Source organism: Mercurialis annua, linkage group LG6 (assembly GCF_937616625.2).
Source record: "Mercurialis annua linkage group LG6, ddMerAnnu1.2, whole genome shotgun sequence".
NCBI lineage: Eukaryota > Viridiplantae > Streptophyta > Magnoliopsida > Malpighiales > Euphorbiaceae > Mercurialis > Mercurialis annua.
This window is the reverse complement of record NC_065575.1, coordinates 40,541,649-40,559,851: the sequence shown is the minus strand read 5'-3', so window position 1 is coordinate 40,559,851 and position 18,203 is coordinate 40,541,649. Positions and strand designations below refer to the sequence as shown.

At 31.1% G+C, this 18,203-nt stretch overlaps 2 protein-coding genes across 2 annotated transcripts; one reads left to right on the top strand and one right to left on the bottom strand.

Moving 5' to 3' along the window:
* Positions 1-9,332: 9,332 nt before the first annotated feature.
* Positions 9,333-13,320, bottom strand: LOC126688301 (wee1-like protein kinase). Its single transcript, XM_050382952.2, has 10 exons — positions 12,871-13,320; positions 12,391-12,451; positions 12,238-12,304; positions 11,767-12,033; positions 11,557-11,624; positions 11,355-11,464; positions 11,232-11,272; positions 10,996-11,144; positions 9,897-10,250; positions 9,333-9,654 (listed from the first exon to the last, which is right to left on the bottom strand). Exons 1-10 carry the CDS (start codon positions 13,149-13,151, stop codon positions 9,544-9,546), a joined length of 1,509 nt encoding a protein of 502 aa, XP_050238909.1. The 5' UTR covers positions 13,152-13,320; the 3' UTR covers positions 9,333-9,543.
* A 785-nt stretch (positions 13,321-14,105) lies between these two features.
* On the top strand, positions 14,106-17,799 carry LOC126687880 (uncharacterized). The gene is made up of 10 exons (XM_056106249.1): positions 14,106-14,112; positions 14,206-14,310; positions 14,427-14,634; positions 15,213-15,541; positions 15,618-15,746; positions 15,851-15,984; positions 16,091-16,188; positions 16,275-16,366; positions 17,074-17,204; positions 17,468-17,799. The coding sequence occupies exons 3-10, from the start codon at positions 14,541-14,543 to the stop codon at positions 17,532-17,534; spliced, it is 1,074 nt and encodes a 357-aa protein (XP_055962224.1). The 5' UTR covers positions 14,106-14,112; positions 14,206-14,310; positions 14,427-14,540; the 3' UTR covers positions 17,535-17,799.
* Positions 17,800-18,203: the final 404 nt, after the last annotated feature.

Sequence of the window (18,203 nt, the reverse complement as noted above, 5' to 3'; positions counted from 1 at the left end):
AAAAATTTCAGGAAAAGACTATAAAAAATAATAAATTATTAAAAACTGAAGAGTTGTGCAATCGGTTGGATCGGTCGACCGAACCGAAAAAACTGAAAACTAAAATTGGATGAAAACCCAAAATCGAAAAAAGGTATTTGTGAAATTAAAAAAAGACATTTTTTGTAAATAAAAAAAATCAAAAAAGAAAAATCAAAAACTGACATGTAAAAGTGTAAATAAGTTATCGAAACATATATTCTAGAAGATTACCACAATACTTAAATGATAAAAAAATTTAAGTTAATTATCAACTGATAAATCCTTACTCTTTCGTGTTTAAATTAAGTTGTTGTATTAAGTATGAAGAAAAATTAAATCAATAATTTTTCTATTGAAATCGAATTCATAATTAAATTAATTAATTGATATTGAATTTTCAAGAGAAGTGTATAAAATAAGAAAATATAAAATTAAATTCTAATTTTTATCTAATTCTTTAATTAGCCATAAAATAAAAATATAAAAAAATTATATATATGCATGAGACTTTTATTTGTACAAATAGAAAATATGGAGAGTAAAAAAGGAAAAACAGAAAAAATCATATTTATGCATAAATCTTCTATTTGTACTCAAATACTAAATATCAATAATTAACTTTGAATGTTGCGGCAAAATTTGAAAAAAAGATAATTAAGCATAAAATATTGATTAGTAATTTATATATATATATATAGTCAGTCTTTTTGTTTCGTTTGTAGAATTGGATGTTTACCTAAAGTTTAGTAGATCCTTTACTTCTTTGTTTGAATTAAATTTATCAATTTCTAATTCTAATCAAATTAACTATATTAATTATTTATTAAATTAAACTATACTATTACTTTAAATAATCATGAATTTTTTTATTAAATAATTAATTGGTAATAAATTTAAAAATATTATTTAATAAATTTGTCCGTACTTCACCATCCGTATTTCTATACATTATAGGCAAAACCCATACTAAAGTCCCTGTACTATATCAGTTTTGTTCGAGAAACCCCTACTCCAAAGTTATTCACGTTCGACTCCCTGTACTTGTCAAATCCCGATTATAACATCCTTACATGGATGGAAAATGGGGAGTGTATCTCACTCTCCGTTATTGAGAGTGTGAAAAGAAAAATATTCTTTGATATTTTTACATTTAATCCCCATAAATATATATAAAATTTAAGGACTCTAGGTGTATTTTTTCTCTTCACTTCATCTTCACCAAAGTCTGATTCTTCGCCGGAGATCAAGAACTGAGGTCGGTTCGTAGCAGGTGGGCGGTGGGGATAATAGCAAGCGGAGATACCAAATTTTTATTTCTCTTCTCTAATCTCAATTTCCTATCTTCTCGACCTTCTACTATTTCGTGGCAAACACAATTGAGCTGCTAATATTTTGCATCTGCTACGAGACCCGGATGGATGCATAGTAGCCTCGTCGGCTATGTCAAGGCGATCGGGGAGATGGGTTCTTAATTTTCTTGAAGGAGAGGGTGAAAGAAGGAGAAGTTCACGGAGAGGAAGTGAGTTAGTGCAGGATTTGAGAGATAAATCGAGGGTGTTGATGGAGTAGCTTTTTTTGTTGCTGGAGTTGGAATAAGATCTAAAAATAAGTGTAAAAATTCTTCATTTTCTATAGAGGAGGTGATTCTATGTGAAGCTAACTTTGTTTGAGAATTTGGGTTTGATCTCAGTTTCCGTTTTACAAAACCCCCATATGATTGGTGGTGCCGCTGTAACTGAAGAGCTTCCATTTTTGATATATTTTGATTTTTCTGATTTAGGTTTTGATTATAATCTGAAAATTTAGAGACTTGAATTTGAAAAGGCATGGATTGAAGTTCTTGAAGTCTTAAGATTTTGAATTGGAAAAGTAAAGAGGACTTTTAAATATTTAGTGTTCTATGTTTTAGTTTGAAGATGGGTTCAAGGAAATCAGGTATTACGATGAAGAAACATGTCAAAGGTAGAAGATGATGGCTAAATTATTATTTTGCCACCAAATTTATTTTGTTTTACAGTTTGTAAGTAAATTGTGATTTTATGTGATATCAGTCCTAAATATTGATGCCATGTGGACCTCAATTGTTGAAAAGGAACGCCACATCATTTTTTTCTGTTAATTAACGGAGAGTGAAATACACTCCCCATTTTCCATCCACGTAAGGGTGCTATAATCAGGATTTGGTAAGTACAGGGACTCGGACGTGAACAACTTTGGAGTAGGGGTCTCTCGAATAAAATTGATATAGTACAGGGGTTTTAGTATGGGTTTTGCCTACATTATATAAATAGGTGTGCTGCTAGAATTGTGATAGAGCATATTTTTCTAACCAAACACACCCTAGGAGAAGTCCACAAAGTAGATTTAAAAGGAAAAAGTATCACGTGCGGGTACGAGAATCGTCACGTGTTACGTGGGGCGTGACTTTTTCTACTTGGCTAGGCTTCACGGGAAGGAAGGCGGTGTCACCCAAATTACTATTATTGAACTTTCCTACAACGAATTGTCAGCATAAACAACAGAATCCACTTATTATCCAATCAGCAGATGCCACGCAGCTATTATTCCCTGTGATTCCATGAATCATCTTTACTATTTTTTGCAAAGGACGAAAAAGAGGCGCTGGACTCTTGAGTGTTTATGTAGGCAGGTTTTTTCTGGACTTCAACATTCTACCAAATTTTATTTAATAATTGGATCAGTTAAATAAGATCAATTCCATACCATATAATTATAAAATTAACAATAATTGCGTGCGTATCAGCAATAATATGCGCAGTGGCGGAGCCCTTCACAGACGAGCTTGAGTAAGCCCGTTTTGGTCGGAATTAGCTGAAAATATAAATTAACTTTTAAAAAAATTAGTTTAAATTTCATCTTAATCATATGAAAAAAATCATCAATCAAAGTTTTTCCTTTTGTAATTATTTTCTACTAATTATTTCTAGGTACGTTACTGGATGGATTATATTATAAAAGTTTTGAAATTAGACGTGCTGATTTGAGAGTAAAATTGAAATATTATTGAAAGTTTGACCAAAATGACGTTGCTTATTGCCGGAAAGTCCAATATGCTTGATGTTATTGACAAGATGTAGAATTTTTGATTCATTTGCAGTTTTATGACATTTTTTGGCAATGACAATCGACAAATGGGCAAGAGGGAGATGAACATTATCCTATAGTTGAATTCAATTTACATCTTTGTATACTAAAATGGTTTGAATATTTTAGATTTTGTATACACTAAATTATTGAATTTCGTAGTTCACATTGGGACCTCTTTACAGCTTTCTATGAAACCAAGTAACAGAAGTAATAGATTTGTTTTTGTTTTTGATGTTCTCCCAAGAATTGGGAGTGAGATATCTTTAAAATAATCAAATTAGACGGCTCTTGGACCTTTGTTCAACTTAAAATTGCAACTAGGATTTTCAACTTCCTACTGCTTCACTTTCTTGCAAACTCTTTTTTTTTTTTTTGGACTTTTTTGCATCCTGCAAATTGGAACCTTATGCCTAACTATTATATATGTTCACAATGCAAAATATAGCATATATAACATTTGATATTCTAATGTAAAAATTAGTAAAATTATCGATGAATAAAGTCAATTTCCAACATCTCTCAAAGTTTAGAAAAATAATATTAATTATTATTTTATAGAAATTTTTCTTGAATTAATGATTTTCCAGAAGTTTATTTGAGTCATGAATCGTAATTGAATTGCAAATTATAAATTAATTTCTATTAAGTTCTCGGAAAATTGTTATTTTTTACTTGCGTTAAGAAATCACTGTAGGATGACCAAGTTAATTCAAGTTTATCATCGATGGCTACGGCAGAGTGGAAAATTGAAAAGGTTACATAAAGTGCCGATAAATTTATACACAAGTGATCATAACATTAGTAGAATTTGAATTTTCTGAAATATCATCTTTACCTAAAACATGTGTTGAATTAACATTATTATATTTTTAAATTATTATCTTATTTTACTTTTTGTTTATCCAAATTTAAATCGCGGTTATTACAACAAAAAATTATGAATTTAAAAAGTTCTATATACTGTTATATATAATTACTATCTATAATCTATATTTTCAATGTAAGACTGAAGATATAAAGAAGACGTCACTATTATATATAATACTATAATTTTAAATTTTACCAAATCTTGGGATGAATAGTTTGCTAGCGAATTAAAAGAAATAGAAAGAGACAAATGTTAATAATAAAATAAAGTGAATGATTGAGCATATAGTCATACATCTATTTTTTTAATTTATAATTGTCACCTCATTTCATGGATCGAATATTCTTCATAACCGTAGGTTTGAATCTGCGAAAGTATATTTTATGTTCTAATGTTGCTTAGGAAAAACCAAACACCACTTGAGATTACTTTAACTAATTTTTAATTAATCTAGTTAAGCCAGGTAATTGTCTAATCAGCTGCAACATTTCTCTTCAAGCTTACCTAATCACAAATCCCCGACAATATGGAGAAGAATTATAGTTTCTGAAATGACATGGCTCCTTAAATTCAAAAATTTCTTTTTTTTCAAGTGCATTTATAAATGACACCTAAATAACTTTTACATAAATGAAATAGATTTTTATTATTTTATTGAAATGTCATTCATCTAAATAGACTGAAGAAAATTTTAAATTTAAGAAGAGTCACTCCCTATGTAATAATGGCTCATCCAACAATGATAAATTATTAATATAATATTTATTTGTAAAAATAAAATTATTTTTTTACGACGTTTATCAACTACAACTAAATTTTTAAAATTTCTATTATTAAGTCTAAAATTCAAAAAAAATTATTACAATTGTATTTAGACCTTTACTTTTTACAGATTTAAATTTTTAATTTCGTCAATTGTATTAAAATGCAATATGCCTTTAACAGATTTTATAGTTTAATATATATTTACAAATATTAAATCAAGTTTGTGATTTAAAAAATATAATATAAAGTTTTTGACATAGCTTTAATAAACTTTTAAAATGAAAATATAATTATAAAAATCAAAAACATTAGTGGCAAATGATAGAAAATATAAAAAAAAATAGGCTAGATAAACAATTCTGTCTAAGAAAAAATAAAGTAATCAGTAAGCACCACTAATACTAAACGTATATGATAAAATTCTCGATTAAACACATATTATCATTTTCTTTTAAAGATTTTATTTTCTCGGTTAAACAAAGGAGAAGACAACTCATGACTCGTAGAGTTTAATAAAAAAAATGTGAATTATTATTGGGGTAGGGTTTAATTTTAATCAACTCTTTTGCCATTGACACGCTAAGAAAGGAAAAATGATGTGACTGCCTGACCGGCAGTGGATTCTTTTTAGTTTACCCCTTCAATTTGACAAAAATATCATTTAAGGGCAATCTCATGATTTTCGACAAAACTATCCACAAATCGGTTAATTTGACTCATACCCCCTTTGTTGAGGTGCAAAAATAATTTGGGGTATTAAGACTGATATAGCAACAAACTATTTATTCATTTGGAGTTAAAGGGGTTAAACGAGTTAAAACGTCTAATTTTAGATGTTTTTATTCAAAATCACGAGATTTGATATTTTATTTCAAGTTGAAGAACCAAAATAATTTTTATTGATTTTTTTACGAGCTTTTGTGTGATTTGCTAAGGTGTCAGCCAAAACTGACTTTCCACCTCAATAAATTACACCAAAAAATAAGTACCAACTCAGCACCATGTATGGATTTAGAAAAAAAAAATAGATATCAAAATATGATACTTTTTAAAAGGTGCGATTAAATTAAAAATAAAACTTGTAAAATTGATGAATTCGTAAATTTCGTATGACATTAAACCTTTGCAACTTTAACGCGGACTTTTAATTTGGACAATAATGAACACTAACTTTTGAATTTATAATTAAAAACACTGAGCGAATTTATGTGAAAAATGCTGATGAGAACACCGAAACAGATCCCAGTGTCCACATCATCATTTAGTGTCTAAAATTGCAAAAAGAAAATAATAGTTCATATATCAAAAATAAAAAGTTCTATTAAAATTACAAAATACGCTAAAGTTCATGATATTAAAAGCAAGTAAACCTAAAATTTTAAACATAAAAAGAGAACGGATGGAAGTATAAAAAATTAGAGTATAAATTAAAGTTCTAAATGAGAATATGTTTACAAATAAAGTTAAAATGTTTTTTTATAAATTTTTCAAGTAAAAAAAAGTATGATTTTTTTTAAAGATATATTTTATAAATAAAATTTAAAAGAGAGCCTTTTTTTTATAAATTTTTCAAATAAAAAACCATGCATGAGATCAATTGGGAGAAAAACACATAGGTACAAAAAAATTGCAGAATAAAATAAAAATGTTGCACAAATATATGATAGAAAAATTAAAGGGTTAATATCATAAAAACTCACCAACTTTACACGTTGTCTCAATTTAATCACGTTTTTTTTAATTTGTCATAAAAATATACCAACTTTCATTTTTTCCAAATTCATACACGGTGCTGACATGTCATTCATTCATTGGTTAATAATGATTTACAATTTAACAAATTGCACCAATGAATGAGTGTCACGTCAACACTGTATATAGATTAGAAAAAAAATTAAAAATTATGATAAATTTTAAAAAACGTGATTAAATTGAAAAAACGTGTAAAATTGATGAAGTTTTATGACATACCTAAAATCAAATAAGAGTATACAAAGATTTAAGGCATTAAAGAAACAATAGAAGTTCGTTTTGACTTCCAAACTTGACACACAAAACCGATTAAGGTCAAATTTGTGGTTTCAGAAAAAAAAAAAAACACCCATAATTCAATATTTTGCTTGGTTTTACCCCTTTGACTTCAAATTGTCTAAAAATATTGTAACACATTAGCTCCAATTTGTATATAATGCACCAATCATTTGTTTTTGACAACTTATATAAAGGGTAAAATGAATAAAAATACCAAATTCGGGATGTTTTTTTCTTTCAAAACAGCGTGGTGATCTTGTCTCAAGTTCATGGGGCATATTAAACTTTTATATGCCAAAAAAAAATCAAATTATAATATAAATGTTTTTAGTTTTTTCTTGGCCGTTTGAGCTTTTAATATTTTTTAATAATACAAAAGCGTTTTATAATTTTTCTTAAAAGTATTCATCTCTTTTAGTTTTGTTGACATTAACTCTTCATATTTCAATTATTTTTGTGTTTTTTTTTCAAAGTTGAAAGTTGATTTACACCGTTTAAAATTATTTGGTAATTTTTTTTAGAAAACTAATGTTAACTTAAAACAAAATTTATACCTTCTGCCGAATACAAATCAAGTGCAACTTAAACAAAAAACAGTCTCATATCAATGATGCATGTAAAAACAATATAAAAGTGGATATTCAAGATTAAGGAGAGAATATTCTGCAGTTAAACCCACAAAAACATAATACAAATTGTATATTAACTATTTTCTCTCATTTCATACGTTACAAGGAAAATTGTTAACTTTGGCAGTTGAAGATCAATACGACAGCAGATCAATGAATATTTTGGATTTAGTTATAAAATGATCAAAATTCCATATAGTAAGAGTTAAAAGAAGGCGTGGATCTAAATCAAACCACGCAGCATTAAAGTCATCAAAATCTGGTATGATGAAAACTACTTTGATTTTGATGTTAAAAATTAATTAGCACGCATGATTTTGCTACAATGCTTACATCACATTACTTCCAAACCATGCTACCACAACAAAAACCAAAACAAGAGGTTAAAGTACTAGGAAACTGCCTCATATATGACTGGTGGCAAAATAAGAACTTACTTTTAGAGTTTTAGTCCATACTTAAATATTTAATTCATTTTTATTTTTTCGCCAACTCGAGTTTAATCTCCAGATGAACTCAAATTTTAAATAAATTTATCTATATCTTTTTACACTTTTACGTATATTTGGAAAAAAGATAAACGGTTCCAGCCGGGGCTGGATCTCACCCTAGCCATAGGGTGGTTCTCCCTAGTATATAACTCACCAATTTGTGCCATCTTTTGTTTTTCTTCTTATCGTGTTATATTTTCATTATCTCAAATCATTTTCAAAAGTGTATAGCTAAAAAAAAGATAATATATTCACTCGTTTGTTGACACGTCATATATACAATAAATTAGGTTAAAAAAGATGGATTAAATCGCACTATTCAAAACAATAGTCTGTCCATATCAACATGGTTGTTGATTTTCTTGTTGGTATACAGTTAACAAAAGCATAGTAATCAGTATTACAAATTTTATAATTTTTTTTATTTTTTCTACTATATTTTTGTTTAATTTAATCACTAATTTTTATTATATCACATATTTTAAGTAGATAATTCTAAATATTGGCTTATTAGTGAAATTTATATAAAAATGATATAAAAAATTAATTTTAAGAATTGCTATTTATAAAAAATAAATGAAAAATTTGAAATAAAAAAAATGGACAATTCTATTGGAACATAAATAGTCTAATAAATAAAGTGTGATTTTTTTTTTAATTCTTTAAGCGATAGGAAAAAAAAAACAAAAACTTTCATTTGTATTTTTGTGGGATAATTGATTCTAACAGTTACTGAACTTTCATTTTTTCTCATTTTAGTCACTAATTTTTTTTCATTTTTGTTACTAATTTTTTTTATTTTGGTTTTTCCGACTAAAAATGCCTATGTGACCGCCAAAATTTTACATATTGCAGCTAGATTTTGCTAATTTTATCTTAAAAAGACTTAATTACTTAAAAAACCCCACCTTAAACATTTTTTTTGTTTATACCCTCACCTTGTAAAAAAGTCATTTGTACCCAATTTTGGGTTTTTATGTTTCATCTCTTCCCAAAAGTACTAAAATTGCCTCTTTTCACTTGAAAAAAAGTTTAAAATAATCCTTTAATTTATGTTTATATACTAATTAGACGTATAATATAACCTTTTATTTAATTGTTTTTATTTTTTTCATCCTTGAATTCATTAAATTGTCAATTATATTTATGTACTGGGTAGAGATGAAACCTAAAAACTCAAAATTAGGTACAAATGACTTTTTTTACAAAGTCATGGTATAAACGAAAAAAAAGTTCAAGGTGAGATTTTTTTAACTAACTAAGCCTTTTAAAAATTATCAAACATGCATAATTTTAGTTTACAATGAGCTCAAGTCTTAACTAATTAGCTATTACATTAATATTTGTGGATAGTATATTAGCTCAAGTCTTAATTAATTAAAATTGTGCACCTGCATTAATTGATTGTAAAGCAGGAAATTTCATTGCAATTACTTGCCGTCATGCTTTAAATATAGATTTCCTCTTAAACTTTACAAAACCTGCACACTGCTGCAGAAAGTGTACTGATATAAATATTGTTACAAAATTGGCCAATCACATCTAGCCGGTGCTCTTTTACCACATATCAACGGCAGATCATCACCATTAGCGGCCGCATATACAAAAAATTATGGTCATAAATATCTAACTACGATTTTGCCAAGACTCTCAGATTTCTTCCAACCATCTTGTCAAATATTGGATTTTCCACGAGTTGTTTAGCGGAAGGACGAAGGACCGGATCTTGATCTACCATGATCTGAATTAATTGCCAAAACATCAGGTTATAGAAACCACAAAGATCTCAAAATAATAATCAAAATAATACTGCAGCCTGTTTAAGCAAATACAGGAAATTTATAGCTTCGAGTTTAATGGTCTTCCTATATTGATATGTGCAAACAGAACACGAAAATATAATGAACAAGAGCAGAAATTAAAAAAATTTGAGTAAAATTTTCTTGATAAATTACATAGCGAAAAGATAAACAGCAATGGTACCTTGAGTAAGTTCTGAAATTGCAACGAATGGCCAGGCAGAAGTGGCAACTTTCCCTCCCTCAGGTTAAAGAATTGAGATCCTGATTGGGGCAAAGGTGAGCCTCTTACAAGCTCATAAATAGCAGCTCCTAAGGAAAAGATATCAACTTTGTCCAAATAATTAAAATTTTCATTTAAGATCTCTTGTGGCATATAACGCGCATCACCCTCTTCAACTGGCAAGCTCTGATTAAGAAGAGTTGCACATCCAAAGTCACCAAGCTTATAAACTCCATTCTTGACATAAATATTATCAGGTTTTACATCTAAGTGAGCAATTCCTCGTTCATGGATAAACTGCAATGCCTTTGCAATCTGCAAATAGTCCAATTTCAAAAGTTATTCCTATATCAGTACACGTGAACTTTGTAAAAACTACTACTAAATTATTTTGCTTAGTATAGAAGTTGGCAGAAACAAAGTTGATTTTCATATCCTGTGTATAGAAACATTATGCATTTCAGCAGGGAGACATAATTACATATAATCCACATCGACAATGTTTAGAATTTGGCATACTTCATAATTCAGCAAGTTGAAACGGAATCAAGCAAGCAGAAGATTAATAGTATAGACAATAATATAAGAACAAAAATAGCATCATGCATTTCTGTGCTCCTGTTTCTCCTTGTTCTTGGTAAAGTTCTACAACGCATCATGTTCGTGACCAGTACAAACCTTCTCTTTAGAGATACAAAAGTTATATACTGATGATAACGCACTTTAAAATTGAGATAAAAAATCTGATTTCTCACACTAATGAAGCTCAATGATTTCAAATAGGACTAAACCTTTGGAGATGGCACGTGAATTCCACACACATGGCCGTTTTGAAGGATACCGAATTTTTGGGGTCATCTATTCATATCTTTGCATCAGAAAGAGAAGAAGATACTGACGTATAGAAAATATTACCAATCATATATTGATAAGCTCCCTTAACTTTAAACATATTTTCATAAGGATCCATTTCTACTCCTTCCTTTGTTTATAAATGAAACCTAAACAACTCATAAACAAACATTTGAATTACATGAAATAACGCTCTAGAGAAGCTAACCTGATATAAAACTTTCAATACTTTTCCCTCAGTGAATGGCTGGGAAGCTCTACTGATGGATAAGCTGGAATCACAGAGCTCCATCTGAATGTAGAGCTGCTCATTTTCAAACCATGAAGAATAATATCCAACAACGTTTTCATGACATCCTACAGAAAAGGTTGCAAAGAAATTTAAAAATTACGCCTTCAGAACCAAATGCATGAATTTGAAAAAGTTATATAAAAGTTACAAACCTAATGCTGCCAAAGCTTGAACCTCCATCAATGCTTTCCTCCTGAAAAGTGCAAACAATATTGGCTGAGGTAGTTTATTGAACAAACAAAGTATCTTGCAAATACAACGCATAAAGAAACTACCTCTCTGCATCTTGATGTAACTTTCTTGTGCTAAGTTTTAAAGCATACAGGCAACCATCAATTCTCTTCAAAACTTTAAAGACACGGCTGAAGTTTCCAGTGCCAATTTGCTAAAGAAGAAAGCAAAACACAGCAATTTAGACAACTACCAACAATCTGATGATTCTAAGAGTTTAACATGTTTAAATCTCTGGATACTTACCTGGATCTCATGAAAATCTGTGTGATAGCGTGAAAGGCCATCTCCACCAACAATTGTAGAGAAAAGACCTGCAGATTGGAGAACAATTTATTTTAAAGAGATCTATGGAATCTTTCATCATCTCCACAAAATTACTGCTCAGAACAAAGTAAAAAGATATTCCAATACTATCAAACAATACTTTGCTTTGACAATTTAACAATATCATACCAGCACATTTTGATCTTTGATTTCCAAAAGGATCTACTTCCATTTCCGAAGCATCCACTAAATATGGATTCTTCATGCAAGGAGGGGGCATAACCCGACAACGCAAAGCAACAGCAGATTGTGATACATAACTTGGACCTTTATGATTTGCAGGTGCTGTTGTTTTCTCAATTTTCATTTCATCCATATAAAAAGCATCATTCACAATCTCCATATTTTGTTGCTGGTCACCCAGGGTTGGGTTTAGAGGATTCATCGGGGTACCATCTGAGAGAAATATAAATAAAGAATACGAAACAAGGGGAGAGATAATTAGTGCCTCTCTGCCTGATCACAAACACGGCAAGGAATAAAAAAGGTTTATGATGACAGACAGATGAAAATAACGTGCTTCAAATTTTCTAACCTAAAAGCATTGACCTCCTATCTAACCAGGAAAAAGCTCAAGCTCAAGGCAGCAACTATCCTTACCTCGCCAAAGTTTTTTGGATTTAATAGTGGTTAATTTTTCTGGTGATTGAGGGCATGATATGTTTTCCTGCAACATTCAAACAGAAGACATCGAAATTAGATAGCTAGCCCTTAACAAAATGTGCACAAAGTTCAATTCTTGATTAGCATTACCTTGCTGCAATCAAAGCTGTTTAGTAAATTTTGATCTACAGGTGTAATATAATCCGGAGTGCTACATAAAAAAACAGAGAGCGGAAAATCAGACTTCCACATCCTCAATTTCACCGCATTGATCTAGCATTCGATTTAAATAATACGTGAATCACTCACAGGAAAAGAGTAGCATGGTAAGTTTTTCATTCTCGAGCATAATAGCACATCGAAGAAACCTAATCCACATTTTTCGATATGCCATTTAGTTATAATACCAATTACTTAACTCGAACCTAATCCACATTTCCCAATTTATTTCTAAATTTGGATTTTAAGGAATATGAAATATCATTGCAAATCCACAATTAGCAACTAAACCTCCAATAGAAAACCAATACGGCAATACCCATTACCAAAATCACCATAATGCACAAATATTTAATACCAAAATACGATTAAATCTTGCAAAAGAAATTACAAAGCTCCAAAATTACAAACCAGAAAAAATCCTGACTGAGAATGAAATCTTTCTCATCACCGTCGCCAACGCTGGGGTTCTCGAAGCGGAGCTGCGGATCATCATCTGTAGCTTCAGATTCCTGGAAAACAGTGGATTTACTCGAAGCTGAAGTGAAAAATGAAGACTGCTTCTGCTGATACTGATGAAATGGGATAGCAGAAACTTGACCTAATTGAACCTGTAAATGCCTTGCTAAAGTACCCTTCATTTTACTCTCTTTTCTTTTTCTATAGCTTCTTTTTAGGGTTTTTTTCTTCATCAGATTTACACTCACTCAGTGAGTCACTCTCTGTCTTCTCTCCGCTGAATAATTACAAAAATTAACCATTTGTTTTCAAATAGTCTATTTTTAACAATTTAAACTTACGCGCGTTGTGCCTATATTATGGGACAACAATCAGCTGAAGAAAGGCCTACAGTACACCTTATATTGGGATCTAATACTGATCGTACTTGGCTATATCAACGGCTTGATAGGCTAGTTCTATAGGTTCATGTATGCTGCGTACTATGTAAGCTTTACTCATCGGACAGAAAAGGCGCGACTTTTTAGAAGCGCCTTTTCGATTTGGTGTTTACGTATTTTTTAATTACAAAAATGCCCAACATTGGGCCAGATCTTTAAGGTTTTAGGCCCAATATAGGAATCCGCTTTGTCATAAAAGCGGATCGGGTGTGTACAGCTGGTGCAAGGACAAGGAGACCAAAATGTGGCGGCAAAATCCTTTCCCGGTGAAATTTCTTGAAACTAACGTCTCATTTTTTTGATCTTTAAGCTTAATGCATGCTCATTGTTTTGTTTTTTTTGGATTGTGTGATTTTCTTAAGGGAAATTGCGATTCTGATCAGAGTATCTCTGGTAATTCTCTTTAGTTTATCGGGTGATTTTCTTCTGCTTAGGGTTTTATTGAGTTTTATTTTGGTTATTTATTGATAGACGAGGAAGAATTGACCGGAGATTTGAGAGAGAATTGCTTATCTTTGAATATAAATACAGAGAAAGAGGTCAGTACTTAGTGCCACTGCTTTTTTACGTTAATTTGTATGCGATCCTTGTTCTTACTATTGTTTCTGTATAATTGTAGAAAGGATTGTTGCTTCAATCGCGGTTGGAGTTGCTTAGAGGTATCTAATTTTAATCTATTATTTCGTATGTGATTCTGTAGTTATCGGTAAGATTTGTAACATATGTTCTTTTTTTTGTTTCAGGCTCAGATGATGTAATTTCTATATTAGAGGAAAGCTAGAGATTTGCAGTTCAATTCAAGTGGCTATTTTCTGATTTCTCTTCGTATATATGTTGCTCTGATCAGGACAAGTCGAGTTTCTTTGCTGAGGATGAGGTTGAAATTCCTGATTTTTCCCAAGGCAAGGAATCTACTCATCATCACAATGACGAAGTTAGTTTGGATGCTGAGGTATATGTCTTACGGACATTATATTTGTTAACTAGTACTGCATACTGATTTAATTTCTTTATCAAAGATATTTAACGTCATTCCATGGATGTGCTTTATGATGTATGTCTTAACAGGATGTCTATGCACTCTCAACACATACCATTAACCCTAGTGCTAAAAAGCTACTAAAAGATAATGATGTTGGTTGTTTTAGAAATCAAAAGCTAGATGGAGCACGGACATGGTCCATGATAAGTAAAGAAGCTGAGGCATTGATACATTTGAATGAAGATGTGATTCCTGCAGCTTCTGCTTTCTCAAACGCCGAGAATACTTGTAAAGGTAGTTTCTGATTTGATAACTTAACAGAAGCTTATTTAGCTACATTTATATGCTCCTGTCAAGTATCTTTCTGAGGTACATCTAGTCTGAGATTGCTTTAATAGTTTGACCTTGATAGTTTTTCTTGTTGAAAAAAGGGAAGTCGGGACGCTTTTCTTGTTCATTAAGTTTTTCCCATTTTTGACTTGTGATATGAGATAAATAATGATCCTTGGTAGACATAGATTGGAAAAATACTATAACGGGGTTAATAAGGCAAGACAAGACCAAAGCAGGAGTGATAGTTCCACGGGAAATTCAAAATCTAAGTAGCACAAACATCTTTATAAACCTTGTCTGTTTTCTCATACTTGGAAACTTAATGAATGATTTTTATGGGAAATAAACCCTAGTTCCAACCTTTTTTTTTTCCCTACTTCCAACTATTCTAGGTTCTGTGATATTTGGTCCCTGAGGTTGGTTGTCATGACCTTGCTTGTTTGCAGACTTTCTGTGATAGTGTAAACAGGGTAGAAGTTTAATCTGTCGGGTCAAAGTGCTTGTTTTCTCTTACTATAAGTACCATTTACGGTTCACAGGAATCAGAGGCAAATTGAAGCCCAAATTTTCTCTGCATTTTAAGTCGCATAAAAATGGACTGGTTCAACCTTATACTTATATGGATGAAAATGTCATGTTGCCTAGTCCTTGTGACATGCCTGAACAATTGGAACCAAATGAGGATGGAACTTTAGAAGATATGAATTTTGAGTTCCTTGAAGGTGTTGATGAAGAAAATAATGAAAAGTTGGCAATTTTGCCTGCTGAAGTGGAAGCTTTTGGGAATGGACTCATTAAACATTCAATGGCTGAGCTCTTATTTGGCCTTCAAGATGGAAATGTTGTGCTAAAAGAAAATTCTAAAATGGTCTGCTTTCATCCATTAGCAATACCTCTTTTCTAAAAGGCTCTACAAAACTTGTTTGATACAGTAATTGATGCAGCCTAGAAGAACCAGAGGTAAGAAGGCACAGCTCATTGTTAAGAAAAGTATATCATCATTAGGGGAGAGAATCATCGACAATGAAGAACAGCCAGAACCAGTATATTCTGGATCATCTGGTGATGACGAGGTACTTCTTGGCTTTATAGATTGTTAAAAGTTGGCTGCAATTGCTTTATAACTGTTTATTCTGTTAAGAATTGTTTAATGCTTTAATGTGTGTTTATTCATCAGGCTGATCATCACGGCCTAAGTCTTGCAAACCTGGTGATGAAGAAGCAGACTATGGCCGACCAATTTCAAGAAGCTTTAGCTGCAACTTCTTTCAGCAATGAAGAGGTCCATGTTACTACTGCTAAATTGTCAGGGTAAGTAATAGAAGTGTACTTTTCCCATTTTTAAGCATGCATGGGATAATATTTTAAGTGAAATTACTTTATGGTGAAATATTTGTATTGCTATCCAATTCTGCAGTATCGGATTGTTTGGGAAGTTGCAGCAGGTCATGCAAAGTGAAAAGGAAAAGGATGCTGATTTTTTAAGTAGGATACAGATGGGACGTAGACCTGATGGTATAGCTTTTAGGTTATTCATTGCTTCTGGCCATCCAACATTTCTTCAAACTGTTTTGCTAATCATGTTTGGTATATGCGTACAGATGAATCATGTTCTATTGTTGTAAAGATCCTTTCAAGATACTTGGATGCGAATTTGATAGTTTGTCACTGCTCCTTTGGCGAGAATGTAGAGGTTGTGCTTAAAATTCAAACTAGTTTTTTTGTAAAACCTTATACTTCAGCCACTTTCCTAATTGTATCCCCAAATCTAATAGACCAAACTAGGTTCTTACTACTTAAGTTATTAAATCATTTTATTTGAACGAGTTGGTTAAATGATGGTTAAATGAAGATCTCAGTCTCTCTCGGGCAGTTAATGGGAAAGTTAGATTTTGGTTAGTATCATTTCATGCGAGATTTTGTTCACATAAGTATGATATTAAGTGAATTTGTAAAATTGGAGCCTAGCAATTTAACTGAGAGTTGTTGGGGCTCTCTTTCTGCTTATCATTAAAGACTACTGCTGGTCATTGTTGACCATCCTGGATGATTTTTAATATTGTTAGATTCCATCTTAAAACCAATTGGTTTTAAGATGGAATCTAACATGCCTTATCCATTCACACAATTTGAAATTGATCCAGTCCACGCGAAGCGTGGGGGGATTTGTTGCTCGGCCCGAACACGCTACACGTGAGGGGGAGTGTTGAAGTGGGAAATCCCATATTGGCTGTGTGTGTGAACATGTGTTTAAATATTAGTTGGACATCTTCACTTAACACCAATTGGTTTTAAGATAGAATCTAACAAATATTTTGCTTGTTGCTAAAGAACCTTGATTGAGCAAAATATGTGGTTTTCTTTGTATGTTCTGCGAGTTACTGAGGTTTGTGTCTACAGGGATTCCACTTGCCAGATAACGCGCAAACATTATCCGATCGAGGAAAGGAAGGAACGGTCATATTTAGTCCAAAAGTTTGCAGCAATGTGGATCTTGAAGTCGGGAACTTCATTTGTATACACCCTACATGGTATGTACAATATATGTAAATGTCATCATACTGTTCTGCCAACTTAAATTAGAACATAACTATTACTTATGGAGTTTTTCTGCCTTTTCTTTCCTGAAAATGGTGTATGATTTCGAATTATGGGTAAATGTTCTAAAATTTCTTTTGCTAAGTTGCAGTGCTGAATTTTTCAGTGTAGAAGTTAATTTTTTTTAACTGATCAATCTTTTTTTTTATGGCTCAATTAGCGGTTGGAGTTTGATGTTTTTTTTTTCTGTCAACAGGAAAGAGATTCAAGTGCTGGGTAATGATGAGACCATTATCTTATCCACATATTTCTCCCATATTTGATGTGGCCAGCTCAGGTTGATTTTCCAAGAGAGATATATATATATATCCTTGCGTTCATATTTAGCTTCAAATTTCTTTCTTCTTTCATCTAATTGATGATGGCATACATGACATGACTATATGTTATTACACTTCTGCATGCTTTGTAACAATATTGCCAAGATGACATGAGTTTGCGAGAATTCGCGAATTACTCGACATGATTTATTTCATTACATATCTGTATATTGATTACAGTATATACAATCTTGATACTCCAATGAAATCAAGTAGAGTAAGGTGGGTAATTGATCCTGAAGATCACTGAACTTTCGAGTTTTTTCATTTCAGTCACTAAACTATTTTTTTTTTCATTTTGATCACTGAACTTTCATTTTTTTTCATTTTGGTATTTTCAGGCCAAAAAAGCTTAAGTGGCAGCCGTAATTAATTTTTTTTAACCTGAAAACTTGCCATATATGCATTATTTGATCAAAAAATTTATTTTCAAAGTAAAATTATGTATGTATGATAAATTTTCAAAGTAAAACTTATAAAATCCGGTTGTCACATGTCAATTTCCGGCTGCCACCTAAACATTTTTGGTTTGAAATACCAAAATGAAAAAAAATGAAAGTTCAGTGACCAAAATGAAAAGAAAAATAGTTTAGTAACTGAAATGAAAAAACT

Excerpts from the sequence above, each read along its gene's own strand:
- LOC126688301 (XM_050382952.2), bottom strand. The coding sequence starts at position 13,151 with ATGAAGAAAAAAACCCTAAAAAGAAGCTATAGAAAAAGAAAAGAGAGT. Across the intron at positions 11,273-11,354 it reads TTACATCAAGATGCAGAGAG|GAGGAAAGCATTGATGGAGG; the intron begins GTAGTTTCTTTA and ends TGCACTTTTCAG. Across the intron at positions 9,655-9,896 it reads AATTTCAGAACTTACTCAAG|ATCATGGTAGATCAAGATCC; the intron begins GTACCATTGCTG and ends CAATTAATTCAG.
- LOC126687880 (XM_056106249.1), top strand. The coding sequence starts at position 14,541 with ATGATAAGTAAAGAAGCTGAGGCATTGATACATTTGAATGAAGATGTG. Across the intron at positions 15,985-16,090 it reads ACTACTGCTAAATTGTCAGG|TATCGGATTGTTTGGGAAGT; the intron begins GTAAGTAATAGA and ends CCAATTCTGCAG. Across the intron at positions 16,367-17,073 it reads CCTTTGGCGAGAATGTAGAG|GGATTCCACTTGCCAGATAA; the intron begins GTTGTGCTTAAA and ends TTGTGTCTACAG.